This window comes from Bombyx mandarina, chromosome 21, assembly GCF_030267445.1.
Source record: "Bombyx mandarina strain Sakado chromosome 21, ASM3026744v2".
Classification (NCBI taxonomy): domain Eukaryota; kingdom Metazoa; phylum Arthropoda; class Insecta; order Lepidoptera; family Bombycidae; genus Bombyx; species Bombyx mandarina.
The window spans coordinates 12,718,307-12,734,336 of record NC_143227.1 but is presented as its reverse complement, the minus strand read 5'-3'; the positions used below and the strand labels follow the sequence as shown (position 1 = coordinate 12,734,336).

The window sequence follows — 16,030 nt, the reverse complement described above, 5'->3', positions numbered from 1 at the left end:
AAGAGTTAATTCTAGAAGTATACGGTACTATAATTCCAGTTAGCCCTTTCAAGCACGTAGATATCACATCGTGGTTGCCGCCTCCATCTTGAATCGTGATGTCAAACTTTTCATGATTGGGTACAGCGGATGTCTCACTCTTGAACCCGACCAGCATGACTGCTTCGCGGTACAAGTAGGCAGTGGTACCTCAGCTGTTAGGTTCACTTCCTTTCCACCACCTAACATGACACAATATGTAACAATATTTATACAAATTTACACTTTTAGCGGTTTTGATTTATATTACATTTTTAAAATTCTTACATCGTGGAAGTCGGCTGTAATTATTCGTAAACACGTCTATAGGCGTACTATTTTCTTAGAAATAATTATACGTGTCTGCGGAATTTGAGCATCGGCAAAGACGTACCATTTAATATGGGTCCATTGAGCGTCTTCTTAGACCCAATGAATTAAGGTCGTCAGGTCCAGGTGAGCTTTCAATTTTATAGTAATAACAGATGTAAACCTTAAACCTTAAAAAACCTTAAAAATAATTTTACTCTATCAGACATTATTGGCAGTCATTGTGAATCAGAAAAGAAATGGAGATTTTGGTAAAAAAAAAACACTGGAAATTGATTTAATTTATTTTAATTAAGGCTTTGCGATATTAATGATCAGTTTCTGGGCACGAACTGTATATGCAAGGGATGATCGGCAGTGTAAACAAACCCTTTGCTTTCAATATGACAGTTGTTAGGCAGCGGTGACCCTTCTATGGGACGCAATTTAAAGTTCAGAATAATTGCAGATAATCCAAATTGTATCGCTTGATAGCCAAAACGTATACCTGCAGGAAATAAATAACAATGTACAGGTTAAATTATTTCAAAATCAGAGACAGACACTTCATTAGAATTCGTTTGTATCCATATTTGGAAGAGAAAAAGAGTTTTTCTTAGAGAAGGAGCACAGGGCCTTGGATTGATCACACAGTTTAAAGTTAGAGACAACATTGGTGTTTGGATGGCCGTAATAATCAGGCTTTCAACAAGGTACAGTCCTTACCTATACATTGTCTAGGACCTTCTCCAAAAGGTATGAAAGTAAACGGCTTGATATTGTTATTGTCTGTGTTGAACCGCTCCGGGATAAACTCTTCAGGTTTTGGAAATAGCTGAGGATCGGATTGGATCCCAGCCACGTTGACATACACCGCAGTTCCAGCTGGTATGGTCAGGGTATCGTCCACTTTGTAGCTTTGTGAAGATACCCGGTCTAACCAACCGAGAGACGGGTATTTCCGTAGGGTTTCTGTGGTCAGATAATAAATAATGTTAAAATTTTACTTTAGAAATTGGTACTTTTCTGCGGGATTCGTACACCGTTGCACCGTTTGATACGAATGCCCCGGTCGTTTTATCCTTTAGGCCACGAAAAAAGGTATTTTGAGTCCGGGCATCGTAGTACCGTACATTGGAGCTTTTTATTCATTAGAACATGTAAGATTTACGGAAGCGTCTTCCTTTAGTGCCTACGGAAGATCAACTTCGATATCGAATAATATAAGATAGGCTCAATCTTCTCCAGTTTTATTTTTTATCATTGATTATCATTATACTGTGTCAACAATCTTGCCGTTGCCTTGTTACCCACCATTAATAACACAGTTAAGATATTGTAAGTTAGATAGTACTACTCCATCAAGTTCATTGCCCTCCATCTTCTGTTTGGCTTCGACTATTTCTCTGTACAGACGTTCCTGAAACAAAAAAAATATTTTTATTTAATAATAAGTGATAGGATTGACTGAATCTTATTAACGTCCTTTATGATTAGGTACCTGTATTTCTGGATTGTAAGCTAATTCATAAATGGCAAAAGTAATTGCTGACGAGGTCGTTTCAAATCCAGCTTGAACAAACAATGTTGCTTGCGCAAATAATAGGTCTTCGTTGTAAACTGAAATTTAAGAACGATTTTACCATGAGATTTAGTTGCATCAAGACTTCCAATTGGACTATTGCAGTAGTTGAACAATTGTGCTCCTTGTTCACTTGGTGTTTGGAAGTGGTGCTTGGAACCCATATCTATATATATATATATATATATATATAAAAGAAAGTCGTGTTAGTTACACTATTTATAACTCAAGAATGGCTGAACTGGATAGGATACTTTTTATCACGTTTCTGTGGGATGTGACATAAAATGTGGTATAACAAAACACAACAGATGTGGAATAACAAAACGCAACTGACAGCTAAACGTAATGTAGTTTATGGTTAATTATAGTAGAATTTTGAAGTTGACCGGATGATGTGTTTATTTCGAGTTTCGATTAGCTTATTGTGCCGAGATAGGTAATCATTAAGAAAGCCATGCCGCGACCAACACGATCAAATCTTTCCCGACGAAACCGTAATGCAACTAGGATTCGAAACTTTGCGAGTGAAAGGACTGAAGAAGAACAAGAAAATATAATAATAATAACTAAAATACATGGCCAATAAAGAATCATTAAAATACTTGCTTTTTTAATTTACATTAATTTTCCAAATAAAAAATTGACCTTGATCAAAAGTCTGCTCATTTATTGCCTCTAAGGTGGAATAAAGTTCGCCGGGGTCGCTAGTCTATATATATAAAAATGAAACCCGTTTTCCGTTGTCACGACATAACATGAAAACGGCTTGACCGATTTGGCTAATTTTGCTCTTGAATTATTTGTGGAAGTCCAGAGAAGGTTTAAAAGGTATAAAAATATGAAAATTCTCGGAATTAAATAAAAATAACAATTTTGTTTTCCCTTTGACGTGTCCCCCGTCGGACGGATTCCTTTTGTTTGTTTTAAGTTTATTCTATATAAAATTTTAGGTCTTTTATTTATCGATTGAGGCACTACGAAGTCTGCCGGGTCAGCTAGTATATAATAAAATGAATGCTTCCGTGTACCTTGACACACATATGAGGTGATGATACCAATTCTAATGCAATATGTTATATATTGCCAAAAAAGGCATTGTAAATTAACCGTTTGAGGTCCAGAGTTCACTGATATTGGACATATATAACATTAGTCCCAGGACCGCAATGGGTTAATGTCATGTTGAGCAAGCATTAAGCACAATTTAAGTCTATGATAAAGGTACAAATAATGTTAAGGCAAAAACTGTTAATTAAATTTGCACGTTACCTTCATTCTCTGCAGCTGCCTCTGTTTTCATGGTCATCAGAGCATCAAGTAGATCTTTACTCTTTCCCGAAATGCTTTGGCTTTTACTCCGTTCAGCAATCATCGTTCTGTATATTTTCCTAAGAATTTCCAAAGATTCTTTCGGGAACAGTTTACACCTGAAACATGTATGTACTTGATATGTAATTTCCAGGTGATTTGCCACCAGTGCGGGTATCCGGACGATGACGCTCAGCACGCACTCGAAGCGTGCCCGCGTTGGGAGCACTCGCGGCGGGACCTCATCGCGGTGCTGGGGAGAGACCTCTCCTTGCGGGATGTCATCGCCCGCATGCTAGAGGATCAGAATTCTTGGGACGCCATGACCAGGTTTTGACACCTGGTCATGGCGTTCGTGAGGCTGAGGAGCGCGAAAGGGAGTGGGATCCCTCTTCGGCTCCTCAGCGAAGAAGGCGGAGTGGGCGGCACGGGCGCGAAGCTCCCGTTCATCTCCCGTAAGGGCTGTCGGGTGCCGGTTGTCGGTCCGATGGTGAGGCGGTGCATGGTGGCTTCTGTGCACCGCTCACGGTGTGTCTCCCGAGACGACGTCCTGCGGGATCTTCCCGGGCATGGAATCCCATCCTACTGTCAGGACGGATACCGGTGACGGCGAACCTTCAGCGCGCACTGTGCGGTACCGTGGGTTTTGTGGAGTCGGAGTGGTGGAGCTCGATAGGGTTTAGTCGGTAGTCGGTTTTGCGGGGTAGCTCTTGCGTGGCTGATACCGTGCAGCGTCTCGCGCGTCTTTCTCAAGGCGTAGTCTCCCGGCAGGAATTGGAAGAGGACCCAGGTCTTCCTTTTTTTTTTTTTTTTTTTTTTTTTATTGCCTTTGTAGGCAGACGGGCATACGGCCCACCTGATGGTGAGTGGTTACCGTCGCCCATGGACTTCAGCAATGCCAGGGGCAGAGCCAAGCCGCTGCCTACCGCTTAATACTCTTCCTCTTCTCCCTCTTCTTTTCTGAAGGCGCCGGAGTCCGACATAACCCGGTCTGTTACCCCTCTCGACCGGGTATCCGTAAATGGATTCCCCGGCGTGAAAAAAAGGTGATTTTGGTCAGACAATCAATTTCGGTGCTCGGAGAAGGCTCATTAATATAAGAATAAATCAGGAAGAGCACCGTCAGGCTCAATCTGGGTAAACTAATTTTTTTACAACACGTCTCTACCGAAGCTGCAAAAGCAAAAGACTTTAACCTAAAAAAATCTGCTAGTTCCGGGAAGAAGAATATACATGACCACTGCAATCCTCTCAGCCAGTCATACTTCATGAAATCTTTAGTGACCTCTCTCATAGCACTCTCTCCAGTTGTTATTGAATTACTGCTGACTCCAAAGGCGGCTTCTCCGAGAATGTCAGTGCTATAATCAACGAACAGTGACTGCAAAAAAATCACATATTATATTATTACTAGTGACCCGCCCTCACTTCGGAAACTGTAATTTATTATTGATTTGTCCACTATTTAATAGATGTTATTATACATATAAACCTTCCTCTTCAATCACTCTATCTATTAAAAAAAACCGCATCAAAATCCGTTGCGTAGTTTTAAAGATTTCAGCATACATAGGGATATAGGGACAGAGAAAGCGACTTTATTTTATACTATGTAGTGATGACGCGGTTGCTAGTCATGAGAAGGCAACCTCTGTTGAAGCTACAAGATGCGTAACCTTGAGTTTAAATAGCAGAGTGATGGGTTGTTGGTGTACAGTGATCGGTAAACTGGTTCCCATTCAAAATACCTTTATAAAGGTTTATCAACGGCACCTTCAGGGATATCCGAACTCGGCAGGATCAAGTCGTGGAGCCGTTATCGCCGATGGCTTCGTTGGTCAGGTGTCTTTGAGGTGGTGGTGTAGACTAAAAGCGTCTTCCCTACGTCCCCCGTACGAGGCAAATTCACGTAGGGTAAGAGTGCAGGGGATTCGTTTACTGGATTCCTTAAGCTATCTTGCTTATTTTACTGGTGATAGGACCTCTTGTGAGTCCGCGCGTGTAGGTACCACCGCCCTGCCTATTTCTGCCGTGAAGCAGTAATGCGTTTCGGTTTGAAGAGTGGGGCAGCCGTTGTAACTATACTGAGATCTAAGAACTTATATCTCAAGGTGGGTGGCGCATGTACGTTGTATATGTCTATGGGCTCCAGTAACCACTTAACACCAGATGGGCTGTGAGCTCGTGCACCCACCTAAGCAATAAAAAAAAAATCCTGAAGATTTCCGTTTCGGCATAGCAGCAATGGCAGGTTTGGCCTTGGCCCAAAAATACCAAAGTATAGTGAAAGTTCCATAGCTTCTCTTCCACTCCAGGGTGATTAACATATTATTATGTCATGGCTCACGATAGAGTAGTATATGGACTATTTTCTCATCTACAAGATGAATACGACAAGAATTAAGTTTTATTATGCGTTTTGATCTAATTTTTGTGGATCTGGTTTTTCTAAGAATTTGGAAGTTCGTGCATTTTAAAATAGTACTGTTTAGTCGTGAGTTCTAATGCAATTGGGGCTTCAATCTTATATTTTGATGTCAATTTATTTTATTCCAAGCATAATAAACATAAAGCAGCAAAAAACTATATTGAGGCTTGGAAAATGTTACCGGCTCAGCGATGCTAAAAGTAGCAACTCAGTTGGTATTTCGACGCTGACCTTCCACCGGTATTAAGTGGCCCATGAGCTCCTTTCTCACTAGCCAGTAAAAAGATAATGTAAATACTTTACAATTTTCATTTTCAGAGACGACTAATTAAAAATCATTCCAAAATTTAGACCTAATCCTTCTATCTGATTAACATCTGATTACGTGAATGCTCACTCTCAAATTTATCTTAATATTTTTCTCGGTGTCTTCTTTTATTCGTTTCTTTAGATCGTTAGATTTCCTGATGAGTATTGGGTATAATGCTTGTAATTTTACTTTTGTGAAGACAGGAGTCAAGCGACGTCGCACGGAAGACCAGACTGGATCCTGCAAAACAGATTTTTTTGGTTTAATTATTATCACATGCACTAGTACTTTAGTATTACAGGTTATAGGGGGTTTTGGGCCTTCGCGTTTGTTGGGAACACTATTAATTCTGTTTCTGTTGCTAAAATGTCTTTAACTAACATTTCTATTTCTTCTGCGAAGCAACCCTGAGCTTCGGTTTGAGGGGTGCCAGTGCTATGAGACTTCGATTTTATCTGTTAGCGGACAACAACATTTAGACTGTGCTGAATTCCGGTAGCTACTTACCATCAGGTGATCTGTGAGTTTGTTTGTCTATCATAACTCACAAAAACGTTCCCAAGAAGTTGACATAATGGCCACTCGAACTTTTGGCTTTGTTGTCGAGTAATGTTTCAATTGAACCATATAAATAATAATAATAAAACTAACATTAATCATAAACAGGTTCAGTGCTCCAACAGGATCCGACTTGCCGGCATTCGAGAATCTGTTTCTGAATGTATCTGCGTCCTTAGTAAGAATCTGCCGCGCGAGTTCCGGAGAATTGATGATCAAGGCTGGTTTCCAAAACAACCATATTCCAATGTAAGGAAACGGAAACTTCTTGTAAAGTTTTATTAGCCAATTGGACTGTAAGAAAATACAATCGTAATTTTTTTTACGTCTTTTTTATTTTTATTGGTTAGATGGATGGAAGGTGGTCAGTGACCTTCACATCATACGGTAGGCAGCGGCTTGGCTCTGTCCCTGGCATTGCTGACGTCCATGAGCGACGGTAACCACTCACCATCAGGTGGGCCGTATGCTCGACTGCCTATACGGCAATAAAAAAAAAACCAGCAATATGTAGGTGGTTCCGTAAAAGCAGGTGCCCACCGTCAGATATTGAGAACAATGAAATATGGTTGAAACTTACAACCGAAAAAGTATTCGTTAATTATTATAAATGTTTCTTGTTAACTTTCTCCTCGCGTCCGTTCTGCAGAATATTTTCTCGAATCACAGCGAAACAAAACTTCACTCTTACTTTTTAAACTATTTTCCAAGCCGTTGAACTATGTGACTTTTTAAATTCATTAGTAGTTAGTGAGAAAAATAGCTTACAGGATTTTCCTTTTGCAGGAATGTCAGGCTTCCCAAGACTGGATGTGGTGGCTCATGCGGTACATTTCTCGCGGCCCAATAGCTCTTTACTTGCTGCCAGCGAATTAACCACCACGTTAGCAGCAAAAGTATAAAAATAAATATGATGATGAACAGCATCTTCTGTAATCAGAGCATTTACAAGTAAAGTTGCATAGACTGTAGAGCTGTCCCCACTGAAGACTAAACTGGTCTAGACTGCACCAGATTTCAAGATACCTTGGGCCTTGTACCTTGAATTTTAGTCACAGCTGCCTAACAAAATTGTAGAGTTGTAGAAGAAAAAAAATGGGCTCTACCAATTCACTTCGGTTCAATGAAACATTTGAATGGATCACTTGAAATGTTCAATAATAGAATGTAGCTCTACAACGTGTCTCTCAGGACAGTATCGCAAACAAACTAATTATCAAAAATAAAAATCATGTATTTCGTTATTTTATTTAACCGACAGTGTATTTTGTCTTATGAAATGAAGCTCTCCATTAAATGTACAGTTCCGTAGGTTGATTGTTTTTGTATGGTTCGTGATTATCTTTTGTGTTGCTCCAGATAGACAGATAAACCTATAGATACAGCCCACAGAGTTTTTTTTATTTTATTGCTTTGATGGTTGGACGAGCTCACAGCCCACCTGGTGTTAAGTGGTTACTAAAGCCCATAGACATCTACAACGTAAATGCGCCACCCACCTTGAGATATAAGTTATAAGTTCTCAGTATAGTTACAACGGCTACCCCACCCTTCAAACCGAAACGCATTACTGCTTCACGGTAGAAATAGGCAGGGTGGTGGTACCTACCCGTGTGGACTCACAAGAGGTCCTACCACCAGTAAGTCACCAGTCTCGCCGGATATTCTCAGTGGGTCGCGATTACGATCCGATGGTAGATTCTGCGAATCACTGCTCTTCTCTCAGGTTGAGCCCGTGAGCTCATCTATCCGTCCGGGCGTAGGTAGCAATGGGATATCAGCGAATAGGAAGGAAAAAAACACAATAAAATCAAAGCTTGCCTCTTGTTGAACTCACGGATCTAAGAACCTAAAAGCGGTACCCAAATTGAAACATAAGCCCAAAACCTCAATTATGTTCTGTAGCGGCTGTCACAGGGCCCAAGGCCAACTGCAAGTTCAAGTTGTTATTTCGCATTCACACTCCAAATTATACAATAGTGTACCGCGTTCTCAGAAAAATTCAATTTTGACAAGTGATCTGCAATTATTCTCTCACGGTCGGACCAGACGTATTTCGAGTCCTATCGCACTCTGGGTTATCAACTCACTTGTTCTTATCTTTTTACTGCACAAGGTCGACTTTAAAATGTGCAAAATTTACAGACAATTACAATAAAAAGCTTAATACATTATGTAACAGGTTACTAGTAATAGCTTCTGCTTAGGATGTGGTCTAGGTCTGACGACTTACCGTGACTCGTCCCAGAACCACATCCGAAGGTCTTGGTCGAGGATGAGTATTGCCGGCTGAATGAGTCCATCTATCCTTCACATAGGTCATTGTCACTACCTTCCAGTTTTTTACATGAAAGAGGAAACTTTTCACACTATTTAAATTTTATACGCGTACTGATGCGGCGACAGCGGCTTCTGTTTCTGTTGTTTTGCCGCACTAACAGGCAGGCAGGTGGTGGCGCTAGTGTCGCGCCGAAGAACCATTCCCACGGAAATAGTGCATTCCGATACACACAATATGTCGCAGACCCGGTACAAGAAAAAAACGAAATGAATAATACATATAAACCAAATTGTGTCGCGCTACGTACTCAGAGAACAAAAAAAAAGAAATTATTCACAATAAAAAATAATAAGAATATAAATATGTATTTTACAACAAACTGTTACGTGACACGACAGCTTCTATTCGCAGAAGGGTACCTTACCATGTTGCCTGTTTCTACCACGAAGCCAACATGTTTTTTGGTTTAAGCGGTGAGCCAGTTATACTACAATAAAATGGAGACCTGCACATGTCTTTGGCCGGGACCCGTGAGTTCCAGAGCACGCCAGTAGGACAATAAATAAATCTCAACACACAACACGTTTTTACGATTAAAATTTCCGTTTATTTGTTAGACAAAAAACGATAAATGGACGAAACAGGCCGGGGCTCGTGAAAGGCCAAAGAATTACTGTAATGACTATCATTATAACGATTATTAGAAGGGATCACCTAGTGTCAAAGGGTTATTGGATAGCAAATTTATACCAATAAAGAGGAAAAAAAGAGGCTTTTAGACCAACATTACTTAAATTACCGTTTCAACCCTTTCGAGGTACCAAGGCCCACCCTAATTACGCAGACGTTAAAAGATTAATTACAACTGGACGTTTGAGGATTAAATACTTGGGAGACTCTATTGGCTTTAAATTTACGGCCTAATTAGGTTTCCCCTGAACTTTCTTAAGTAGACTTTCGGGGGTCGGACTTCGGAGTTGAAAATGATAATTCAGCGTGCGAATTTGGTGGCTAATGTAGTATTTTAACCGAGTGTCCGGGAAAAGCATAGATAGCCTAATTCGTCTTGTGGTTTGATAGCTTGCTACTGGACCGTGGGATCCGGATCAGCGTGCTTAGTTAGAGTTTTTTAACGTTCTACATAGCGTAAAAGTTAACTCTATTTTGTATGGAGTTGTAACGCTATGTACCTATGTATACTGGTGGTAGGACCTCTTGTGAGTCCTCTTGTGAGTGTGGTGGTACCCACCCGTGCGGACTCATAAGAGGTCTTACCACCAGTAAATTAGCGGTGTTACGGGTCATAGAGACTGACATACATACTTATATAATATAGTATTACTTATATACTATTATCTATAAATAAATATAAATAGATAATAAACAGCGAGACAAAAAGCAAACAAACCAGTTCATCACACGAACGTTTGCCCAATGTGGGAATCGAACCCACGTCCTTTGGCGCGGCAGATAAGGGCGTTAGCCTCTGCACCATCGAATCAGTCACAGTTTAAGAAAGTTGGTATCTGCCTTTGGGATTTGAATTTTGGCATAATAGCATCGCACCACGCCAGCATATCCTGCGTCCAATCTATTAAGCCATAACGATCATTCACAACTGTATATTTTTACATTTGGTTTGAAAATATAAACCCAACTAATATATTTGTGTATTCATCGACATGAGGTATTGAAAACGACAAAAAGACATAATTTTTGTTCATCTTCGACAGTTCAAAATTAATCCACTGCTGCATAGAAAACCTTTTCTAGTAAGGGTCATTCAGTGAAATTTTCTTACGTAACTTATTTAAATAACAAAATGCAGTAAATCATGGAACGCCTTATGAAATTCAATGAGCGCTCTTCTTCCATCTGACATAGATATATAGATATATACAACGTAAATCTTTCACGTTCGGCTGGAGTGCTGGCGAAATGTATTATATAAAACTCTGTCGTATATAAACTGGAGCTTGTATCGAATTTGTAATTCACTTTAAATTAGCATTTTAATTTTAGTACAAGATTTGAACTATGGAGAACCGGTTCCTGTGTGCTTTGATAAAAGTTCACTAGGTCCTTGCGGATAATTTTCTTTGAAAACTAAACGTAGATATGTATATCTTAAACGCATGAAGCGCACGTCATAACGTGACAGTTTTTTTTTTATAGCTCAGATGGGTGGACGAGCTCACAGCCCACCCGGTGTTAAGTGGTTACTGGAGCCCATAGACATCTACAACGTAAATGCGCCACCCACCTTGAGATATAAGTTCTAAGGTCTCAAATATAGTTACAACGGCTGCCCCACCCTTCAAACCGAAACGCATTACTGCTTCACGGCAGAAATAGGCAGGGTGGTGGTACCTACCCGCGCGGACTCTCAAGAGGTCCTACTACCAGTAAACAGTACAGTTTTGAAGTCGTCGTGGCTTAAAGGATAAGACCTCCGGGACATTCGTATCTAGAGATGCACCGGTGTTCGAATCCCGCAGGCGGGTACCAATTTTTCTAATGAAATAAGTACTTAACAAATGTTCACGATTGACTTCCACGGTGAAGGAAAAACATCGTGTAATAAAAATCAAATCGCAAAATTATAATTTGCGTAGTTACTGGTGGTAGGACCTCTTGTGGGTCCACACGGGTAGGTACCACCACCCCGCCTATTTTTGTCGTGAAGCAGTAGTGCGTTTCGGTTTGAAGGGTGGGGCAGTCGTTGTAACTATACTGAGACCTTAGAACTTATATCTTAAGATGGGTGGTGCATTTACGTTGTAGATGTCTATGGGCTCCAGTAACCACTTAACACCAGGTGGGCTGTGAGCTTGTCCACCCATCTAAGCAATAAATAAATAAAAGTGCATGCGATTAAACAGTTATGACAATTTGAAACTTAGATGCAGTGTTATGGCTAATTTGACCATAGAGCGTATTGATATAGAGTTGCTTTTGGGTCTATCTGACCGCTAGAGCGTTGGTTAAATACACTATGATAAAAGACCCGCAACGAGCGCTCTGAATTATATTTTTGCGTTTGAGACTTAACTCCTGGAAACTATGAAATATTTTGCTTGAGATTTTTTTTTTAAAATGAATTTTTAGGAGAGTTTATTTTCAAGGAGGTCTGGTGTCGTCAACCCTTTTATTACCTCTACACACACGTCTACGTTGGATTTGGGCTTTCACGTTTCTCATGAATTATTATTTTTATTCCTCTGTTACATAAATAATAAATAAATACATGTCGCCATTTCTATGCGCATTTTAAGTTTTTTCGTAGTTTTATCTTGCCATCTAGTCCCAGGGTAGAGTGCTGAGACATGTTACATAGACGGAGAAAACACACTTATTTTATTCACGACAACAAAGTTCTAAAAATGCTTACTAATTACTATGAATTTGAATTGTAATACGAATACAGAAACTTAATAGGGTTTGAACCAGCTAAAATATATATTTTTTTTTTATTGCCCTTGTAGCCAGACGAGCATACGGCCTACCGAATGGTGAGTGGTTACTATCGCCCATGGACTTCAGCAATGCCAGCATATGTTTCGATTAGGTAGATAAATGAAATAGTGCTGGATATTCGAAGTAACTCGATCTCGACCACGTTTTCTTGTCTAAGTGCAATTTGAGATCACGTATTCTCAGCCAATATAATTTCCTCGCTAAGGTTTACCCTATAAATAAAAATCTAATTTGGTATAGATAAAATCATTTACACACAAAAATCAGGTCACGTGACGGCGCACACTCACACAACGCCGCGCCGGCCACGTGCGCAAACACACATTAGCATAATCGTGCCTCATAGCTTACGCACTATGGTAAAGAAAAGCAGCGATTTAACTGATTTATTTTAAAAATTTTGTAGCGCTCTATTGATTTCGCTCCTCCTCCTCCTCCTTGCGTCGATAATCCTCAGTGCTGAGGGTCGTGGCCTCCTCTAATAACTTTCTCCTGCATCATCTTGCGCCATTCCTGCCTGTCCTCGGCTGTGTGGATAACAACGTGATTTCGCTCAATGTAAAGCAAATATACTGTACTGTAAATACACATATAATGTATCAGGATAACTGATTTCATACGCCGAATCAAAGAAATCAATACATGTATTTATTATTCAAATACAATCGATCTTACGACCAATTTGGTGTATATTTTACCGGCAATCTATCATTATTAGCGAAATCCCAAAACGCGACGTTCCCGGAGCCGTGTTCGCGACTGCGGGATTACTCGACACCCCACATCGAACGGTGATAAAACAACATCGATATAATTCGACGTAAATGTCGATGGAAAAACAATTCAACGGAATTGGATGCGTGGGACGTCGGTAAAGCAGTGTACGTGACAAACGATCGTAAGTTGCCGCGCGTTTATTGCTCGTCGTACCGTGTTCTTTAGGCGAGTTAAATACATTACGACGTGACGTTTTTTTGAACATGTTCTTGACGATCGCGAGAATTCTTTCGTTTTAAACAGAAATCAATGAGATTAATAAAGCTATGAAGGTTATAATGTCATGATTGAAGGTCCTGCTTTTGAAATTGTAGAGTATATGATAGTGCCAAGACAAACATTTATTAAGGAATATGTTAGAAGGGTAAGTAAAGAGAATACTATTATTAGTTATGATTCAGTCATCTCTTTTTGACCATCGCACTACCTGCCAGAGAACCTCAGCTTATCTCTATCGTAATGCGTGCATCGACAGTGAGTTTTAATACATAGCTTTTCAAGGAAAAGATACCACGGATGTGTGGTGAGATAAATATCATTCTGATGAAGAATCGGACCGGAACAATAAGCCACAGAGCACAGTAAACCTGCATGAGATTCACGCTCCAGGCGATACTGTTGCTTAAAATATTTCCAAGTAACAAGTTTCCTTAGTTGTTTTTCAGGTGGAATGAAATCTTCGGCCGTGGGTAAAGAAAGGTGAGCATTATACGGGGGCGCCTTTTTTACATTCATCATTCGTCGATTTACCTTTTTGTTGGTCCTAAAAAGGGCCAGACGCCAGAGCCAGTGATGCGAACGTTTTAATAGAGTTCAGTAGAGTGTGCAAATTTAGAACTTTTATAATAAAATCTAAAATTTATAATAGATTTTTTAATTAAACAGGGAAACATAAAAAAAATTAAAAGGCTTCAATTATGAAGAATTCACAAATCGAATGACGCGTTCTTTGCAAAAAATGATAGTTTGAGGATAGATAATAGAAGTCAAAAAAACTACTACTGAACCTGCTTTTTTTTTAATTAGTTTATTATAATCGTTGTATGTAGATAAGTACACGGTCCACTTGACGGTGAGGGGTTGCTGACGCACATAGACGTCAGTAATGTCAGAGACAGACCTTAATCATTGCCAATTCGTATAAAATTTTTTGTAGTAATGTACTAAGAAAAACTTGGTCTAACTTTGTGTAAATGTTTTTTTGTCAGTGTTTATGTAATCTTTTTTATATTTATTTATTGCTTAGATGGGTGGACGGGCTCATGGGCCACCTAGTGTTAAGTAGTTATCAGAGCCCGTAGACATCTACAACCTAAATGCCGCCATCCACCTTGAGACATGAGTTGACAGTTTTAACAGTACAACGGCTGACCCTGTCCTTCGAACCGAAAGGCATTACTGCTTCACGGCAGAAATAGGCGGGCATAACTATTGCAATTCAGTAATAAAATTGCTTGGAGTGATGTACTAAGAAAGACTTGTTCTAACGTTATGTAAATCAATGTTTGTCAGTGTTTATGTAAAAATGTAGTCCAATTAAAACTATTGCAATTAAGTATTTTTAGCATAGAGAATAAAAAAATATCCGCAAGACTCGTGACTAGGCTAACAGCAGAACGATTGTCCCAGCACTAGTCATTACCCAATATTATCTCGAGCGTTACGTCATTGCTGTACCAACAAAATGATTTTCTCGTCGGCGGGACCGCGGTCACGTTCAAACTAGGGCAGTTCAGTGGGAAATCTATTCTAACGTAGAATAAATAGGATCCTTTAAGAATTACGATAGAGAAAATCTCTTTTGGATGTGTCAGGACGTGATGGGATGGCTTAAAATCGAAAGGTAGCAAGATTTTTGTGAACGGCATTCAGCATTAGGCGTTGATTAGTATTTTTTGGGTCTGACGTACTAATTTGGTTAGGTTTGTTTTACAGACATTGATTTAGGTATGAAATAAAAGTTATGTTTCAAAAATAATATGAGAGGAATCATATTCAATACTTTAGGTTGAGGCCGGTTGTAGATTAATTATAAGTTATCTGAACTCAATACGTTTGTTCATAGGAATAAAATGTACGGATATTTTTGTTATTATAATATTTAGTACTTAATGGATTGTTCTTACAACTGCAAGCTATAAATAATTTTCACAAAAATAAAAAGACGAAGATGAGGCTTTGAAGCTAGTTACACAAGGTACCTACTGTGAAGATGTACTTTTGAAGCTAGGTACACAGGTACTGTGCTCTATTTGGCTAAGGCCGCTATATGTCTGAATATGTATATACCGTTGATAAATAAACGTATTATTTACCCTCTAATTCCCTCTTAATAAGTTTTAAATTATTCTAGAAATAGATTTGCTGATTTAACCGTTTTCTTAAGCGTATGATTTTAGTAAATTATCGTATTGTCTAAAGCTCCATTCTAAAAACGGAATCAGCTAACAAAAATAAAACTTTACGAATTTTGCTATTGTTTGGGAAACATAATGTTTGATTTGTGTAGCTGGAAATTTGATGTTGCGTTTTCTGTGCCTTTAATCAAAGAAAAAATACTTTGAGACGATATGGTGTCACCAAGGTTTTGTTAATTAACAGTAGATAGTGAAAGCCAGTTCACACATGTGGTGCATTTAAATTTTTATTTCTTATTCTATTTATGTCATTTACTTCAAATTTTGCGTTCATATTACATTCATTAACAAATAATATTTCACATAGAATACGAAAATTAAATAAAAAACAATTTCGGAATAAAATAATAATAATAACACATAAAAATAAAAATGGATGTCAAAACAACCTTAACCTAAAGACCGGTTTGAATCCAGATTATGATGCTATTCTACTCTTTTTTGGTGCGAAGCAATTCTATGTACCAACATAAAGGGTGAAATAGCCAATAATGGCTGTTTGGTAATGGCATAAGCTAAACCAATCGTTTTCTTTGTTCGACTTAAAAAAAACGATATTCCC

At 39.1% G+C, this 16,030-nt stretch overlaps 1 protein-coding gene across 4 annotated transcripts; it reads right to left on the bottom strand.

Annotated features, from left to right (window-relative positions):
* Positions 1–620: 620 nt before the first annotated feature.
* Positions 621–8,918, bottom strand: LOC114250519 (cytochrome P450 6k1). Of its 4 annotated transcripts, none has more exons than XM_089736327.1 (10): positions 8,750–8,918; positions 7,285–7,446; positions 6,610–6,810; positions 6,046–6,198; positions 4,417–4,601; positions 3,182–3,339; positions 1,829–1,947; positions 1,642–1,747; positions 1,054–1,299; positions 621–835 (listed from the first exon to the last, which is right to left on the bottom strand). In XM_089736327.1, the coding sequence occupies exons 1-10, from the start codon at positions 8,837–8,839 to the stop codon at positions 663–665; spliced, it is 1,593 nt and encodes a 530-aa protein (XP_089592453.1). In that variant the 5' UTR covers positions 8,840–8,918; the 3' UTR covers positions 621–662. The 4 variants fall into 4 exon arrangements, with proteins under 4 accessions (XP_089592453.1, XP_089592455.1, XP_089592454.1 ...); XM_089736329.1 differs by lacking the exon at positions 8,750–8,918 and adding an exon at positions 7,623–7,717; XM_089736328.1 differs by lacking the exon at positions 8,750–8,918 and adding an exon at positions 7,557–7,698.
* Between the last annotated feature and the right edge of the window lie 7,112 nt (positions 8,919–16,030).